This window comes from Stegostoma tigrinum, chromosome 1 (genome assembly GCF_030684315.1).
Source record: "Stegostoma tigrinum isolate sSteTig4 chromosome 1, sSteTig4.hap1, whole genome shotgun sequence".
Classification (NCBI taxonomy): domain Eukaryota; kingdom Metazoa; phylum Chordata; class Chondrichthyes; order Orectolobiformes; family Stegostomatidae; genus Stegostoma; species Stegostoma tigrinum.
In genome coordinates this window covers 148692178-148711551 of record NC_081354.1, presented here as the reverse complement: position 1 = coordinate 148711551, position 19374 = coordinate 148692178, and the positions used below count along the sequence as shown (strand labels likewise).

The 19374-nt window shown below is 43.3% G+C and overlaps 1 protein-coding gene and 1 long non-coding RNA gene across 3 annotated transcripts in view; one reads left to right on the top strand and one right to left on the bottom strand.

Annotated features, from left to right (window-relative positions):
- Nucleotides 1-19374, bottom strand: part of il11ra (interleukin 11 receptor, alpha) — a 104182-nt gene that overhangs the window by 38576 nt on the left and 46232 nt on the right. For both annotated transcript variants that reach the window (XM_059649249.1, XM_059649253.1), the window contains exons 4-5: nt 12572-12738; nt 9265-9379 (exon numbers count right to left, since the gene is read on the bottom strand). In XM_059649249.1, the coding sequence (XP_059505232.1) occupies nt 9265-9379; nt 12572-12738 (282 nt within the window). The remainder of the gene's footprint in view (nt 1-9264; nt 9380-12571; nt 12739-19374) is intronic.
- LOC132210066 (uncharacterized) overlaps nt 1-19374 on the top strand; it is a 56134-nt gene that overhangs the window by 8638 nt on the left and 28122 nt on the right. The gene's annotated exons all lie outside the window — the stretch shown is intronic.

Here is a 19374-nt window from a genome sequence, read left to right as displayed (position 1 = left end):
TTATAGGGCAAAGTCAGCATGGTTTCATCAAGGGGAGGCCATGCCTGACAAATCTGCTAGAATTCTTTGAGGAAGTAACGAGCAGGGTAGACCAAGGAGAGCCAATAGATGTTATCTATCTATCAAGAAGGCCTTTGACAAGGTGCCACACAGGAGGCTGCTGAATAAGATAAAGGCCCATGGTGTTACAGGCAAGGTGCTAGCATGGATTAAAGATTGGCTGGTGACAGAAAGCAGAGAGTGCGGTTAAAAGGGGCTTTCTCAGGATAGCAGCCAGTGACAAGTGGTGTTCCACAAGGCTCGGTATTGGGGCCATTACTTTTCACTTCATAAATTAATGATCTAGATGAAGGAACTGTGGGCATTCTGGCTAAGCTTGCGGATGATACAAAGATAGGTGGAAGGACAGGTAGTATTGAGGAGATGGGGAGGCTGCAAGTTTAGGCTGCAGAAGGACTTGAACAGGTTAGGAGAGTGGGCAAAGAAGCGGCAGATGGAGTACAACATGGGAAATGTGAGGTCATGCACTCTGGTGAGAAGAATAAAAGCGTGGACTATTTTCTAAATGGGGAGAAAATTCAGAAGTCTGAAGCACAGAGAGACTTGGGAGTTCTAGTCCAGGATTCTCTCAAGGTAAACTTGCAGGTTGAGTCAGCAGTCAGGAAGGCAAATGCAATTTTGGCATTTATTTTGAGAGGACTTGAATATAAAAGCAGAGATGTACTACTGAGGCTTTATAAGGCTCTGATCAGGCCACATTTGGAGTATTGTGTGCAGTTTTCAGCCCCATATCTCAGGAAGGATGCCCTGATTCTGCCCTTATTTCTCGTGAACTTATAAAACGGCCTAACTCTGCACCTACGTCTCATGGCCTTTTTTGTCTAGGGATATGCTCAAGGGATAGGCAGTCACTTATGTAGAGCCGTCACAGGCAGTTAGGGGAATTTTGCATTGTTGATAAGGAAGCTGCAAACGCAGTCAGGGGTTTGTTCAGTCATGTCTAGGGGCTGTCCATCAATGTTGATCAGAGATCTGGGAGAAGTGCAGCCCTGTGGGTCCATGCAGTGATTGTTGAGGAGGTTTCAAGGGGGACATGTAAAGACAGTATAGAGGCAGGAGCAAGCAAGTGATGGGGGCAAACTCAAGGCACGTGAGGGTAGATGGAACAGTATCAGAACATATGGTACTCTACTGGAAGGAGGAAGGTGTCATTGTCAGTGACCACCAGTATGGCCTACACAAAGGAAGAACAGATGAGCAAGGTAGGCATCATGAAAGTGTAATGTTGGGGTTCAGGGGAAGGGAGGACAGTTGGAGCAAAGTTCAAAGTGGTGGATCTCCATGAGGGTGGAACTGAAATATCAGGATATGGAGGTAAAGAGATACATGGAGACTTGGGGACCAACCTGGCAACTAGGCAGAGTTAATGCTGTGGGGGTCAACCACAAAATTGTGTTCCCTACCATGTCTTGTCATTAGCTAGATGCTGAATGGATAGAGCCACTAATCGGTTTGAGTGCAAAAATGTGGGATCCTCCTCAAAGACTGTCTACTGGATACTAGGACATTGAAGGGGAAAATCCATTACTGACTCCCAACTATCGACATCCTAGGGGTTAAATGGCTGCAAAATGAACTGGCCACATAAAAAAACTACATCTACAAGGGCAGGTCAGAGGCAAGGCATCTATAACAAGAATCTCATCTCTTGACTTCTTACCATTTATATGGCACATGTGATGGAATACTCTCCTCTTGCCTGAATAGTGGAGCTCTGACAATATGAGTTTTAAAATTTTTGAGTTTGCACAGTCTCCGCTGTCTGCGTGGGTTTCCTCCGGGTGCTCTGGTTTCCTCCCATGGTCCAAAGATGTGCATGTTAGGTGGATTGGCCATGCTAAATTGCCTGTAGTATCTAGGGGTGTGTAAGTTAGGTGGATTAGACATGGGAACACAGGGAAAGGGTAGGAGGATTGGTCTGGGTGGGATGCTCTTCAGAGGGGTGGTGTGGACTTATTAGGTTGAATGGCCTGTTTCCACACTGTATGGATTCTATGATTCTATAAAGGGGCTTGACATAATCCAGGACAAAGCAGCCCGCTTGATTAGTGCCACATCCACAAACGTACATTCCCTCCACTGCCAATGATCAGTAGCAACAGTGTAGACCACCTACAAGAGGCACTGCAGAAATTCACCAAAGCTCCTTAGACAGCACTTCAGAGCCATTATCACTCCCATCTTGAAGGACAAGCGTTGCAGAAATACGGAAATACAACCTGCAAGCTCCCCTCCAAGTCACTCACCAGCTTGAATTGGAAATATTTTTCTGTTCCTTCACTATATCTGGGTCAAAATCATAGAACTCCCTCTGTAACAGCTTTGTGGGTCTACCTACACCAAGTGGCAACTCACCACCTCCCACTCAAGGGCAATTGGGGATGAATGATAAATGCTCACTCAGGCAGTAATACCCACATCCCATGAATGAAAACAATACATGAATCATGTGTCTGCAAACTGAAGCTATGTTTCATTTGCAATCATTTCCTCGCCCATTTGTAATACATGCAGTGTACAGATACAATACCATCCACATGTCCACCGGGTATAGCCGACTCTCAGGCTGAAGATGCTATTCCACTGATTGGACCAGCCTAGAGAAACCTCCATTACAGTCTAGGATCTGCATATCATGAGTGTTCAACAATGAGTAGAGTGAGACAGTGGAATTACATGTACAAAGGATTGAGAGTTATGCTGTCTATGTGCCACAGCAGTGTGGCTTTTTGGTTGCTGTGCCATTATGTTGCTGGTGAGGACAATGCTGGATTGCCAACATTTATCCAGATGCACAGTGGCCTTTTGAAGGTGGTGCAAGCACAAGGAATGCTTGTTGAAATAACCGTACAGGGACCAGTATCCCATCATCAAGACACCTTTCATTTACATGTGCTCTGACCAGCCAACCTCAGAGCCAGTCCTGAGAATGAGCAGACACTCTCAATCTCCTATTTACCTCTGTCAGCCATGGCTCTCTGATTGGCACAAGTTAACAACTCAAACAAGGATCTCAGTCAATGAGATCCACCTCATCGCAATCACTACACTGATCTTTTGCAGATCTCGTCAAGTGAGGATTTGAATTCAGAAGCAGAGACGTCTTACTGCAGTCATACAGGGCCATTGAGAGAGGACACTTAGAGTATTATGTGCCATTTTGGTCTCCATCAGAAAGAATATACTTGCTACAGAGGGAGTGCAACAGAGATTCACCAAGATGATATCACGGATGGCAAGGCTATCACACTAGGAGTGATTAGTTCAACTGGATCTGTACTCAAGTATAGAAGGATGAATTGATCTGATTGAAATGTATAAAATTCTAACAGGGCTGGACAGACTACATACAGAGAGAATGTTTGCCCTGGTTCCGGAGTCTAGAACCAAGGGAGACAGTCTCAGGATATAGCGTGAGCCATTTAGCACTGAGCTGAGGAAAAGTTTCTTCGCTCAAAAGGGTACCAAACCTGTGGAATTCTCTGCCAAAGGAGTTTGTGGAAGCCAAGTCACTGAATATGTTCAGGAAGGAGACAAACACATTTTTTGATTTTAAAGGCATCAAGAGGTGTGGGTGAAAGCAAGAATATGACATTGAGACAGAGGATCACCTTGGTCATACTGAATGGCAGAGCAGGTTTGAAAGGCTATTCCTGCTCCTAGTTTCTACGAGTGTTAAGATGGGAATCAAAATCAGATAAAAAGGGGCACCACTGAAGTGGAGTACACAGTAAATGAACATCTGGTGAGATACAATCAGTGGAATAGCATCTCTGTCTCATCTTTGAAAATGGCAACAGAATTTTACATTTCTGAGCATAACAAACAATGGGTTAATAGGTTAGACACAAACAGTCTTTAATCTCTGAGACCTGGGTTCAGATTCATCTGAGGACAGCCTCTGTCCTCGAAGGCTGGGGCATTGTAAGATTAGTTGTGGAACTAGTCAGTTAATAATAAAAAAGCAATTATCCAATAATTCACACTAACCAGAAATAATGTTAATATTAACATATTAACAATTAAAGCTAATTGACTGAATCGAGAAAACAATAGGTCAGACATTTGCCCTGGCAATAGACCATCTGAGCAGCACATCCTCAGGAGGAAATGATATTCACTTATCCAATAATAACAGCCCTCACCTTCAGAGAACAAAATTTACAGAAAAAAAGTACATAAAGTAAAAATAGTATTCAACATTTAAAATGAGAAAATAGACTAAATCCTGGAACATACTGGAAATGAGTCAGACTGAAACAATTCTAATAAAACATTCTGTAAGAACATTAATGGAACACTTTCCAACAACCCTAATTACTTATGTAATGACTCATGTTCCTGCATTCACTTCACATATATATAAAAAATAAACAAACATTCTGGTTCATTTAGAATTTAGACCATTCTACAGAAGCATGCAAGTAAACAATAGGCTTGACTAGGGATCCGCTAAGTCTTTCCAACTTTATTTAACACATCAACTGAATCACTAAATTGAGTTGTACATGCCAAGGTCACTGCTGTATTGTAACAATCAGGCTATACAAAAGTTCATCTCTGCATATACCAGCAGACCTGGTGGCAGCACAGTGAAATTGTTAGGCAAGTCATCCAGAGATCCACACTAATGTCTGAGGTTATGAATTCAAATTACACCTTGACAGTGGGTGAAATTGGAGCTTAATTTAAGAAACAAAGTAATAAAGCTATAAGAAAAAGTTAGGAAAATCTGCCACCCTCACCAAATCCGTGTTACATCAGACCCTAGATTCATAGCACCGTGCACAGTTCATAAATACACTGTAAAATGGGCCCACTAGCTACTTGATTGAATACAACTGCTACACAATTCAATGACAGAAGGAAAATTGAACAGGACCAAGACACTAGAAATGATCACGGCAAGAATAGCCTTGTCAACGCTGCAAAGTCCTCCTTCCTAACATTTGGGGAAGCAACAAATAAATAGATGTTTAGATTTTAAGGCCATCAAATGAGATTGGGGGGAAAGCAGGAGGATCAGACATAACCATACTGCATGGCAGAGCAGGCTTAAAGAATTGAGTGGCCTATTCCAGCTTCCAGTTTCTCTGTTTCCAATAACTGGTGTCCCAAAGTGAATTGCCTGGTAAACCACTGCTATTAAGTATCATCTGTATTTTTAATTGCTTTGGGTCTTACAAATGTAGATAAGACACACCACAAACTTTACTAACGGCATGCCAAACAGACATAATAGACAAAGTGACCACAAAACCAATGGATCAGATCTAGATATTGTAGTCCTACAATATCCAGGCATCGGAGGTGGTGGATATTTAAACATCTCCCTGGAGGAGGAAACTCTCAAATATCCCTAATCTTAAAATGGGAGCCAATCATTTAGCACTTCTGGTTAAAGAATGATTTACCTTGGCATCCTCTTGAGCTACCCAGTATCATAGCTGCCAATTTAATTCACTACACAAAGTCAAAAAAATGACTTAAAACACTTCTGTTTTAAGGTTCTGCAAAACTATGGGCTGACAGCATTCCAACAATAATAATAAGGACTTGCACTCCAAAACTAGCAACACACCCTTAACACCTTTCAATAGAACAATAACACCAGCATCTACCCAACAACGTGAAAAATTGCCCAGGTATGTCCTGCCCACAAAAACAAAAGTACAAAGCCAACCCGGCCAAATACTGCCTCATCAAGGCATTAGGTGGGACAGCACAGAGCTCGGTAGCTAGCACTGCTGCCTCACAGCGCCAGGGACCCAGGTTCGATTCCAGCCTTAGGCAAATGTGTGTGCAGTTTACACATTCTCCCTGTGTCTGCATGTGTTTCCTCTGGGTGCTCCAATTTCCCAGCACAGTCCAGAGATGATAGGTGGATTGACTATGCTAAATTGCCCATAGTGTCTGGGGTGGGAAATGGATTGACAGGGTAGGGGGGGAATGGCAGGTCAGGGTGAGATGCTCTTTGGAGAATTGGTGTGGACTCAATGGGATGAATGGCCTGCTTCCACACTGTAGGGATTCTGATACTCTCAATCATCTGCAAAATAATGGAAACTGTTATTGACAGAACTGTCAAGCGAACCTTCCTCAACAATAATCTGTTCACTGATATTTACTTTGGGTTTGCTAGATCCACTCAGTCTCTAATTTCATTACAAACTTGGAACAAAGATGATCAAAAGATCTGGATTTCAGAGGGAAAATGAGTGATTACCCTTGATAGCAAGGGTGCATTTTACTGAATGAGACATCAAGGAGTCTCAGCAGAACTAGAGTTAAATGAAAATCAGGGGATAACTCTGTTGACTGGAGTCATACCCAGAACAAGTGATGATGATTGTGGGTTGTTGGAGGTGAAACATCTCAGTCCAAGGATATCACTGCAGGAGTTTCTCAGGGTAGTGTCAGAGGGCAAACAATTTTAACTAGCCATTTCAATGACCTACCCTCCATCATAAGGTCAAAAATGGGTATTTTGCTCATGATTAGACAATGTTCAGCGCCATTCATAACTCCACAGATGCTGAAATAGTTCATGTCCAAATACAGCAAGAACCGAACAATATCCATGATAATGGTAACTGCAGATGCTGGAGAATCCAAGATGATAAAATGTGAGGCTGGATGAACACAGCAGGATCTCAGGAGCACAAAACCTGACGTTTCGGGCCGAGACCCTTCATCAGAGAGGGGGATGGGGTGAGGGTTCTGGAATAAATAGGGAGAGAGGGGGAGGTGGACTGAAGATGGAGAGAAAAGAAGATAGGTGGAGAGGAGAGTATGGGTCGGGAGGTAGGGAGCGGATAGGTCAGTCCAGGGAAGACGGACAGGTCAAGGAGGTGGGATGAGGTTAGTAGGTAGGAGATGGAGGTGCGGCTTGGGGTGGGAGGAAGGGATGGGTGAGAGGAAGAACAGGTTAGGGAGGCAGAGACAGGCTGGACTGGTTTTGGGATGCAGTGGGTGGAGGGGAAGAGCTGGGCTGGTTGTGTGGTGCAGTGGGGAGAGGGCACGAACTTGGCTGGTTTTGGGATGCGGTGGGGGAAGGGGAGATTTTGAAGCTTGTGAAGTCCACATTGATACCATTGGGCTGCAGGGTTCCCAAGCGGAATATGAGTTGCTGTTCCTGCAACCTTCGGGTGGCATCATTGTGGCACTGCAGGAGGCCCATGATGGACATGTCATCTAAAGAATCTCTCTCCGTGACTCCCTTGTTCGCTCCACACTGCCCTCCAAACCCAGCACACCCGGCACCTTCCCCTGCAACTGCAGGAAGTGCTACACTTGCCCCCACACCTCCTCCCTCACCCCCATCCCAGGCCCCAAGATGACTTTCCATATTAAGGAGAGGTTCACCTGCACATCTGCCAATGTGGTATACTGTATCCATTGTACCCGGTGTGGCTTCCTCTACATTGGGGAAACCAAGCGGAGGCTTGGGCACCGCTTTGCAGAACACCTCCGCTCGGTTCGCAATAAACAACTGCACCTCCCAGTCGCAAACCATTTCCACTCCCCCTCCCATTCTTTAGATGACATGTCCATCATGGGCCTCCTGCAGTGCCACAGTGATGCCACCCGAAGGTTGCAGGAACAGCAACTCATATTCCGCTTGGGAACCCTGCAGCCCAATGGTATCAATGTCGACTTCACAAGCTTCAAAATCTCCCCTTCCCCCACCGCATCCCAAAACCAGCCAAGTTCGTGCCCTCTCCCCACTGTACCACACAACCAGCCCAGCTCTTCCCCTCCACCCACTGCATCCCAAAACCAGTCCAGCCTGTCTCTGCCTCCCTAACCTGTTCTTCCTCTCACCCATCCCTTCCTCCCACCCCAAGCCGCACCTCCATCTCCTACCTACTAACCTCATCCCACCTCCTTGACCTGTCCGTCTTCCCTGGACTGACCTATCCCCTCCCTACCTATACGCTCCTCTCCACCTATCTTCTTTTCTCTCCATCTTCGGTCCGCCTCCCCCTCTCTCCCTATTTATTCTAGAACCCTCTCCCCATCCCCCTCTCTGATGAAGGGTCTAGGCCCGAAACGTCAGCTTTTGTGCTCCTGAGATGCTGCTTGGCCTGTGTTCATCCAGCCTCACATTTTATTACCGAACAATATCCAGTTGGGTTTAGGCTGAAACGTGTCAAGTCATATTTGTGCCTCACAAAGACCAGACAACGACCATCTCCAACAAGACAGAATCTAGTCATTCAGTAGCCTAGCCACCACTGAATCCCTAGTAACACTACTGATCAGAACTGCAAGTCATAAAAATAGTGCTTCCAATGGTAGGTCAAAAGCTAGGAATTCTATGGTGAGTAACTCACTTCTTAACTCAAAGGTCTCCATCAACTTCAATACACAAATCAGGAGTATGTTGGAGCACTCTCCACTTGCCTACAACACTCAAGAAGCTCAACATCATCCAGAGACAAAGCAGCATGCTTGACTAACATTCACTTCCTTCACCAATGCTGTGCACATTCTACAAGGGATGTGACAACTCACCAAGGTACCATCAACAGTATCTTCTAAACATACAAGTTCTACAACCTAAAGTGACACAAGCAGTCTACACAGAGGTGCACCATCATTGCAAGCTCCCCTCCATGACACTCACCACCACTTGGATGACCATTCCTTCACTGCCACCAAGTTAAATTCTCTAACATTGCGGGTTCACCTACACAAATGAACTAAAGTAGCTCAAACATGAGCTCACTAGCACCTTCAATGGAAGTAGCGATGGGCAGTAAATGTTGACATAACTGGGCATCTATTTTTAGTTCATTAATGGGATAAGTGGCTCATTAGCAGTATGACGAGATGCACACCAGTATTATAGGAATAAGCCCGACAAATATGATGAAAAACATACACTGGCAGTACTTCAGATGTCAGCCACAATACAACACTGGTGTCAATGATACAAATCTTTCACATAATCTCCATGATGGAGTGCATTTCAAACACATCTATTGAAAAATTGTTTGTACTCTAGAAATTGACATGAAGTGCAGATTTCTTCGAGTTTTTTTTTGTTTTCTACTTCAGTCTTCTTCACTTTGAACTGCTGATGATTTCTATGTGACTGTGTAGTGATCCAGAAATATTACCCAGCCATGATTTAAATGTGCTCTTACAAATAAGACATTTCATAATGAAACTACATACAAATGATTGGCGACTTCTTACCTATAAGTTGCAAGGTAACGGATAGGAAAGGACCCCTCTTGACTATTCTCCCACATGCAAGAAATTCTATAAAAATTTGAAGCCATGCAGTGCACCAGTGGTTTGCTTGCAGGATCTGTTAATAAAACAATAAAAAAATTTCAAACTATTGACAATATTCTGAGAAAGTACTTACATGAAACACATTTTCTAAGAATTCAATATGTACTGGTTTTAAAAGGAAAAAGTAGTATTAGCCTGCCAAAATTACAGAAAACAAAACATCTGCTCAATATGAGCAGACTCCTACCATATACAAAGTTTGTAGTACCTGATAGAACATAAGTTGAAAAGCAGTTCTTAGGTTTCCAAGTTACTTGATAAGATAGGCATTGAAAGGTTACTTCATTTATCTGAACAATTTGGCACATAAGGCAGTTTCAAGACAAAGCTCTGGTCAGTTAGGACGGAGAAACATACACATGTTTTCAAGGAGTTCAGAATCCCCTACCTTAGTGGGTTGTGGGGGTTCCATTGTTTGAATATTTTTAAAAGTCCAGGTAGACTGATTTTTGGTGGCTTAGGGAATCCGGGGCGAGTGGACTGGAAAGTGGGCTTGAGGCCATAGAGCAGCCATGATCATATTTAATGGCATTGGAGAGATCATCTGACATATGGTCTATGCCTGCTCCAGATTTTTACATTATAGTTTAGGTGATCTGGAATTAAGATCCAGCTCAGGGATAATGGGAACTGCAGATGCTGGAGAATGCAAGATAACAAAGTGTGGAGCTGGATGAACACAGCAGGCCAAGCAGCATCTCAGGAGCACAAAAGCTGACGTTTCGGGCCTAGACCCTTCAGAGAGGGGGATGGGGAGAGGGTTCTGGAATAAATACGGAGAGACGGGGAGGCGGACCGAAGATGGAGAGAAAAGAAGATAGGTGGAGAGGAGAGTATAGGTGAGGAGGTAGGGAGGGGATAGGTCAGTCCAGGGAAGACGGACAGGTCAAGGAGGCGGGATGAGGTGGTAGGGAGGAAATGGAGGTGTGGCTTGAGGTGGAAGGAAGGGATGGGTGAGAGGAAGAACAGGTTAGGGAAGCGGAGACAGGCAGGGCTGGTTTTGTGATGCAGTGGGGGGGAGGGGACGAGCTGGGCTGGTTTTGTGATGCAGTGGGGTGAGGGGAAGAACTGGGCTGGTTTTGGGATGCAGTGGGGGAAGGGGAGATTTTGAAGCTTGTGAAGTCCACATTGATAACATTGGCTGCAGGGTTCCCAAGCGGAATATGAGTTGCTGTTCTTGCAACCTTCGGGTGGCATCATTGTGGCACTGCAGGAGGCCCATGATGGACATGTCGTCTGAGGAATGGGAGGGGGAGTTAAAATGGGTCGCGACTGGGAGATGCAGTTGTTTATTGCGAACCGAGCGGAGGTGTTCTGCAAAGCAGTCCCCAAGCCTCTGCTTGGTTTCCCCAATGTAGAGGAACCACACCGGGTACAATGGAAACAATATACCACATTGGCAGATGTGCAGGTGAACATCTGCTTGATATGGAAAGTCATCTTGGAGCCTGGGATGGGGGTGAGGGAGTAAGTGTGGGGGGCAAGTGTAGCACTTCCTGCGGTTGCAGGGGAAGGCGCCGATTGTGATGGGGTTGGAGGGGAGTGTGGAGCAGACAAGGAAGTCGCGGAGAGAGTGGTCTCTCTGGAAGGCAGACAAGGGTGGGGAAGGGAAAATAGCTTGGGTGGTGGGATCGGATTGTAGAGACGGAAGTGTTGGAGGATGATGCATTGTATCCGGAGGTTGGTGGGGTGGTATGTGAGAACGAGGGGGATCCTGCGGGGGCAGGGTGTGAGGGACGTGTTGCAGGAAATGAGGGAGACGCGGTCAAAGGCGTTCTCGACCACTGCTGGGGGCAAGTTGCGGTCTTTGAAGAACGTGGACATCTGGGATGTGCGGGACTTCACAAGCTTCAAAATCTCCCCTCCCCCCACCGCATCCCAAAACCAGCCCAGTTCTTCCCCTCCCCCACTGCATCACAAAACCAGCCCAGCTCGTCCCCTCCCCCCACTGCATATCAAAACCAGCCCAGCCTGTCTCTGCTTTCCTAACCTGTTCTTCCTCTCACCTATCCCTTACTCCCACCTCAAGCTGCACCTCCATTTCCTACCTACCACCTCATCCCACCTCCTTGACCTGTCCATCTTCCCTGGACTGACCTATCCCCTTCCTACCTCCTCACCACCTATCTTCTTTTCTCTCCAACTTCGGTCCGCCTCCCCCTATTTATTCCAGAACCCTCTCCCCATCTCCCTCTCTGATGAAGGGTCTAGGCCTGAAACATCAGCTTTTGTGCTCCTGAGATGCTGCTTGGCCTGCTGTGTTCATCCAGCTCCACACTTTGTTATCTTAAGATCCAGCTCATACTGTTTTGTAAACAGAAGGACAAAGGTGTGCAAAGATGGCCTCAGGTGTTTCTGCATAGAAGTGCCTGTCCTCCAGAACATTGATCAGACTGATAAATAGCCTACCATGTCAGGATTCTTTGGATAACGTAACCCAACACACCATAGCATGTTACAGAGCATAATTAGCTCCTCTGCATGCAGCTTTGATAGACATATAAATAACTTCAACCACTGAAGATGCCTGGTATGTTTTGTTGCCTGTACCATGATTTGAGTTGCAGCAGATCAATGGAACAAGATGACAACGAAGTGTTTTGGACCTAATTTAGTATTGAAGTAACACTGAAGCAGATTGCCAAGCTGATTCATTCTGCAACATATCATTGAGAATCGTGAACTGAGGCTGTGTAAAATAAATATTCTAGGTGTAAGCCTGAATGAGCTTTTTTTTGTCTGTAAGTTTTCCTGCAGGCCAACAAAGGAAAACAGTAAAATATTTCCAGGATAATTTTAATTATTTTAGAGTGCTGCTGGTCCATTTGTATGTAGGCACCTGGATATACATTACTAAAAATGCATTACATTTAAATAAGAATACCAATTAACTCAATTAATTATATGGCTATATAGCAAAATTAAACTTTAAGTTTTAGCACAACTGTCACATATTAAACAGAAAACCAATTTGCGACAGTAACTCAGTATGCTCATACACAAAATGTTTTAAATCAACACCTTAAATGCTGTTTAAATAATTTTAACCATTATTCCCAAGAGAAATTTTAAAACATTATTACCTGCAATTGGAAATTACTCATCCTGTAGATTTTTTTAAATGAATTGAACTGTGACATCCACTGCAGTATTCTCTTACCAGTTTTATAAGTGATATCAGATATGAATCTTTAGTTTGACTTACATCCAAGTTTTAGTTGGGTCCAGTGCAACAATCTTCCAGTCTCATCATGGCAACTATAATTTCCTTCCATTGACAAGTTTGCCATCGACAAAACAAGACTTCCATTCTGTCCTTTCACAATGTTAGTTAAGGTCACAAGGGTCCCATTAACCTTCCATTGAATTATTCTGTTGATAAAGTCACATGCTGTAAGAATAATTCAGTGCATGCATAAAACCTCAATAAAATGATGTTTAACTCTCAAATAATTGGGATTCATCAAGGTCCTGAAAATTCACAATTTTATTTCAATGTTTCATTTCTACACATTTTTCTTTTTATGCTGAAAATATCATCCTCTCCCAGAAGTTTCCAAAAGAATTATATAATTCTAACTGTACTAAAATAGTAAAACCTGTTTATGCGGCACTTTTACTTCTCCGAGGAAGCTGCTGTAGTGATAACAAAAGTAGTTATCTTTCTATTCCTACATCTTGAAAAGGTTTGTGAGCTGTTCTCAGTTCTGTAGATTCTTCAACCCATGTACATATTTTCACTTGCTCTATTCTCTCTTCATTTCTTTAAAGATAAAGGGATGGAAGGATTATTCTTCAAATTTACTATTTAGGAGCCAGATCTTGATGTCAGACTATATCCAATGCCTGTCTGAATTTCTAGTGCAATCTAAAAAGAGGAATGTGATCAAAATGAGCAGGAAAGAAATCTTACTATTTGCAATCCAACAGAACTCAGTATGCCACCAAGAAATACAGACAACTATGTCCATTTCCAGAGGCTAGAGTCACTCAAATAACTACAGCTCGAATGCAAAAGACTAACTTTGAAATTTTTATAATGAATCCATTTCACCTTTAGAGTCCTACACAAATAAATATACATATCTTTGCACACAAATGAAGGTAGATTTCAAATTTAGTGTGATCATATGCTGCAATGAATTAGTGGCAAAACATGCATCCATGGAATTTTCAAAAGCAAATATAAGTGGTCACTGCTGATACAGCAGTGGTGTACATAGCAGGGAAGGAGGACACATTCAATAGCAGGCTGATCTAAAGGCAAGGGAAATGCAATTAACTTCTCTGACGTTAATCCTCCGAGCAACTATCTTCACATGGTTCCATTTCTACCTACATGAATGTGACCAATGCATACCTTCTCTTCCAACAGTCTCACTACAATTGCTGGAGATCTCTTCTAGGAGTCATCATGGGTTCCATCCTGTTTCACACCTACCTGCTCTGCATTAGCCATTTTATACCAATTGCTGCACCTGCCACTTAAGATGATTATGCAGTGGACAGCACAGGTTCCTGATCCAAGGCAACAGCCCGATTTCATGACAAATCTCTTCAGATAGTGCTGGGGTTGCAACAGTTCACAGGAACATTCTGTTACTGCCAGTGGTCACAGGAGGACCCCACTGCAGAGTAAGAGGACATGGATTGAGGTAGTCACTGAAATCAATGCAGCCGAGTAGCATGGGAAACCTGAATGCATTGTGTGAGGCACTTAAACAATCTCGCTAGGCCTAATAAGATGAGTAATGACTCACAGGCCCTACAACTTCTTGTCAGATCACAAAGTCAACAAAGTCACCTATATGTGTAGAATGCAAAACAATGTGAGACATTAGAAGAATAAGTGGTCTTATATATTATACAATATGGTACAGTGTAGATTTGAGTGTCAGTAATTGCAACTAATTTTGCAAGCTCCCAAACAACATCCCTCTTCACTGTATGCTGATAAGTGAACTGTAAGTCAGCGAAGATCAAATGTGAGACTATGTATTTTAAATGTCAGCCCGTATTCTCACTTGGATTATTCTTACAGACCTACCGTGGTAGGCTATTATTTTCTGCCACTATATTTGTCAGAACTGTGTTTTTCTCTCAAAACTTGCTACAATATCCTGGCAATGTGCCCCCAACCTTCACGGATGGGCCACTGGCACTGAGGCCTATCTCAGCGTCTCAGGCCAGTGACTGCCATCTGTCTCTGACAACATCAATGCTGATTCCTCCCAACATGGATGCCAGCTCCTCCCCCTGCTGCCATATTGTCAACAGCACTTTGATTTTGACAGGATCTCAAAGGCCATTTTAACAAGTGGAGCAAACTCCATTTTCCATCCTACTGTCATGCCAAATGAAAGAACAAGTGTGCCAGTCTTGAATTTGGAAACCAGCAAGTTGACCAAGCAGAGATAACAAGGTGTAGAGCTGGATGAACACAGCAGGCCAAGCAGCATCAGAGGAGCAGGAAAGCTGACGTTTCCGACCTAGACCTTTCTTCAGAAATCTTCCTGCTCCTCTGATGCTGCTTGGCCTGCTGTGTTCATCCAGCTCTACACCTTGTTATCTCAGATTCTCCAGCACCTGCAGTTCCTACTATCTCTGTTGACCAAGCAGACAGGTTTCCACAGCAGTGCAACCCTGAGCCTGCCCCATGCAGCCTTTGAAAAAGCAGCCTCAGAATTGTTCAGGATCTAATTCAGCCTCAGACAGACGCCTGGGAGGAGGACGCAGGAGGTGACAATGGAATGGATTTTGTCATAGGAACTAAAGACAATAGCTTAAAGCTGCCGTACATTTTGTTGGAGGAAACTGCGGAAATATTTTTGAAGTGTAAACATAGTGTTAGCATCTCGAAAATGCAGATCTATTTGGAAAGATTAATTCTTGTACCTTTTAAAGAGATACCCAAAAAATGCTAACATTGTACTTGTGCTTATCAGATAGCTGTACAAGTTCCCTGTTCCAAAGCATTAATTTAAATGTTAAATTGTAAGTCGGAGAGTCTTTTGTGAATTCCTTCTGGGAAGACTGCTGAATCTCTGCCTTTCCCACAACTCCTATTCTACCGCACATCTACATGCCAAGTGCTCAACTACTGCATTTCAGCAGTTACATTTGCAATGTCTTAACCTAATTAATTACACTCACCCACAGAAATCAATAAATCCAAGAATGCCCACTCAGTTTGTAAACTATTTGTTGTAAGAAACAAAGAATTAACAAAGCAGTGATGATGTAGAATGTCTTCTCTCAGCACTTCACATTTCAACATATTCTGCTTATTCAAAGATTTTTCAATACTTGTACGTTATCAGTACTGCATTGCCATGACTACCTTTAACAACACAGTAGAAATTTCATTAGAAATAGATGAACCTCATGACATGATTGAAGTATCAACTTCACATTCTCTCATTTCATTCTCCTAATAAAAGGTCTCAACCTTGTCTTAAAATGCTGCTCCTCCAAAATTATTGGAATTGCAAATACCTTCTAGCTATTCCTACATGTTTTAACTCCCTATTTAATTGTTTTCTATGTGGATTCTGCTAATATACCAAAGCATTATAATTGCCCGAAGCAAGATTATGAATGATTTCATTTCTGCCTGTGAATCTAACCATTATGCAGGCATCTCAACTCCCTTCAGTGCTGATGTAATTGACTGCAATTAACTTCAACAATGTCAGTTCTCCAGATAACTGTCCTCACACAGTTCCACTTTCTACCAATGTGAATGTGACCAAAGTATAGCTTCTCTTCCGACACACACTGTCATTGCTAGAGATCCCCTCAAGGGCTTATTTTTGGTCCTTTCTTGTTCCTCACAAAATTGCTCTATATTAGCTATTACACATGCAGAGAGTGAGCTGGTTTCTGCAAGCATAGCAATGAATTTCACTCCACGCAGGTGTCAATCAATGGCTATCTCCAACAAACGAGAATCTAATTATCCTCACCTTGAAAGCACTTGTTCTGCAGTCACTAATTTCTACATTAACAACATCCTGGGGTATGACTGACCAGAAATTTAACAAGATCAGCTACATAAATACTGTGGGTACAAGATCAGAGGCTGGATATACTGCAAGGAACAGTCCATCAATGGTTGCCTACCATCTACATAGGCACAAGTTGGGGTGTGAATATTTGCCTGGTCATTGAAACTCCAACAATATTCAAGAAGTTCACCATCATCCAGCACAAAGCATTCTGCTTGAACAGTGCTGCATCCATCACCTTCAGCAGTCTCCCTTCACCATTGTGTACCATCTAGAGATCACCAGTAGCAATTCACCAAAGTCTTCAATGTGGCATTTAACCTGGTAACACTATCATCTAGAAAAGGGCATCATTCATATAGGCACACCACCATCTCCAAGTTCCTGTCCACCGATTTCTCACCACATCTACCTGCTCTGCACCTATCGTGTCCCTCATGTCTGATTTTAACCCCTACTTGCCATGTGACATTCCCAAAACTATTTGTCAGATATCACCAGATATCTGCCAAAAGACAGACATACCTTGCACTTGCAACATTTTTGTAAGGCTGCTGTGCGCCCAGAAAGGCATTTGCAATCCAGTATTGTCCCTCATTGCCAACATGATGGCATAGTAGTCGCAAACCTAAGCTGTGCATGGTCAGCTCTCATGTCAACTCACGTCAACAACCATGCTCTCTCATTCTTGTCACTGTTTCATCACCAAGCCATATAGTTTGCCTGCCCATAGCTATATTCCATCTAAACACCCTCTAAGTTACTGCTACTCTGTTTCCAGTGGCCAGTGGATGCCCACCTCTCCTCAATAGACAGTCAGGCAAATCCAAACAGGAGCTTCTATTCACAGCCAGCAAATGAGAACACAAGTGAAATTAAGATGCTGCAGTCTGCAACATGGGGCAAAACAAAAAGTTGCCATCTCAACCTTGATGGACAATGGTCTTTTTCACCAGCTCACATTCACTGGAACTGGGTGCCAGTCAGGTTCTGCCTGCCTTGTACTCCCCAGTGCAAATATGAGCTCAGTCAGTCACAAGAGGAGCTTCCGCTAGCTGGTTGGCTTCATTCTCAACCTCTTCGGATAGCTGTCCCCTTTGCCCTGATTCCTCACCATCTATCACATTGCCTCATTGTCTGTTCCAATTGCACAGAGCTCAGCACATTAGGATGATGTAGCACTATGTCAGCACTTCACTGGAGGACCCCTCAATCTGATCCATCCTGCATAATCACAACACACTTTGTTGTGCATGTGGTTCACTAGTACTATAAAGGTAGACAGAGGGTAACCTTGAACAAATTTAAGGTGAGAGGGGAAAGAAATGTTAGGGAGCCAAAAAATCACTCTAAGTGATTACGTCTTTTTGTTGTTTCATGTTTTTTTTAAATCACAACTGATCCTTCATTAAGGGTTTCTATTGTACAACTGTTATATTTAATTAAACCAGCTACACCTCCATTTTTCCAAGCTGTGTCCCAAAATGTCCTGTACCCTTGGAAATTCAGGTTCACTATCTTGCAGCCATGTCTCTTTAACAATCATTCAAATTTATTTCCATTGAGTCAATTAACTTGTTTTATTATGCATGTTTTACGCATTCAAATTTGAAGCTTTTAGTTTGATCAGTTTACTATTTTTGCAATCTTTAGCCTTATTAGCACATGCATCCAAGGATCTATGTGCTCTGACTTTTCCTGCCATGCTCTAATCATCATTACTCTTGATGCTACCTTTCTCTCTTGCCTTGTCTCCCGGACTTGATCCCTAGACGCTATATAGTTCAAAGCCTTTTCTACCACTATAATTACACAAAACACCAGATCACAAGTTCCAGCAGTGTTAATAGGAAGACTATTGCACCAGCACAGCTCCCATCTTCCCTAGTATTGTAGCCAGTGTTCATAAATCAAAACCCATTTCTACTTTCAGCCATGTGGTCATGTCCCCAATTTTAGTTATGCCTCTCATTTTTTTTTAAGGCTTTGTTTTGTTTTCAGTTTACATCCTAGCTGTTCACACTCCCAATGTCCTCATTAATAGCCTCTCGAATTGCATTACAATGCTGCGTTCAAGAGCAAGGGGATCTGGTTTGAGACTTAGCCTTGGACCTCTGACCCAGAATTGGGGTCGGGGTTGGGGGGGATCCCAGCGAACAGCAGCCCACAGTGGGTGTGTGGCAGCAGCCAGAAGTCAGACCATGTGAAGGTCCCTTGCATTAGCCTACTGTCAAGAGCACATGGGGAGAGACTGTGATGTTTGTTCTTTTCAACTTTGCTTGTTTTTTTTCTGAACTATGGTTATACTCTATATAGCTGTAAAGTAATCTTTTTTCCTTCATTTCTCAACTCTGTAACTAAGGATTGTACCTAGGTGGTCTGTACCTAAGATGACTGAGTGTTGGTGGCATTGTTGCACTGTAACTAGTCTTGTGCCTCTGTACCTAAGATGGTGCTGTAAGTGGAGACTTATAAACTTTTCACTGTGTTCATCTGAGTACATGTGACAATAAAGTTAATTCAGCTCAGAGACAGGGACTTTAACTTTGCGCCAAAGGACCTCTTGTATTCTGGAGGTGATCACACAAAGCAAGTCTACAGTTGAAAAGAGTCAGTTGGTTGCCAAGAATTGAGAAATTTAGCTGTGAGCATCTAAGCTTTCATCCAATCTCAGTGGGTAATGAAGAACTGTTGGCCTTTATTTCAAAAGGGAGTATAAAAGTAAGGAAGGCCTTGCAAAAGTTATAAGATATTACATGAACCACACCTTGGAACAAGGCAGGAAAATGGAATTGAGGGCTGTCTGGTCCGCCATGATCTCACTGAGTGACAGAGCAGGTTGAATGGATTGAAAGACCTACTTCCAGTCCTGTGTCATGGTTTCATTAAGAAAGGTTCAATAGGAAGGCATTGTTTTCTTTGGGAGAGAAGTCAGAGGGTCCTAGATAGTTGCTTTAGCTTTAAGTAATCAGTCAAGGAAGGATCAAGGGAGAGTTGAAAA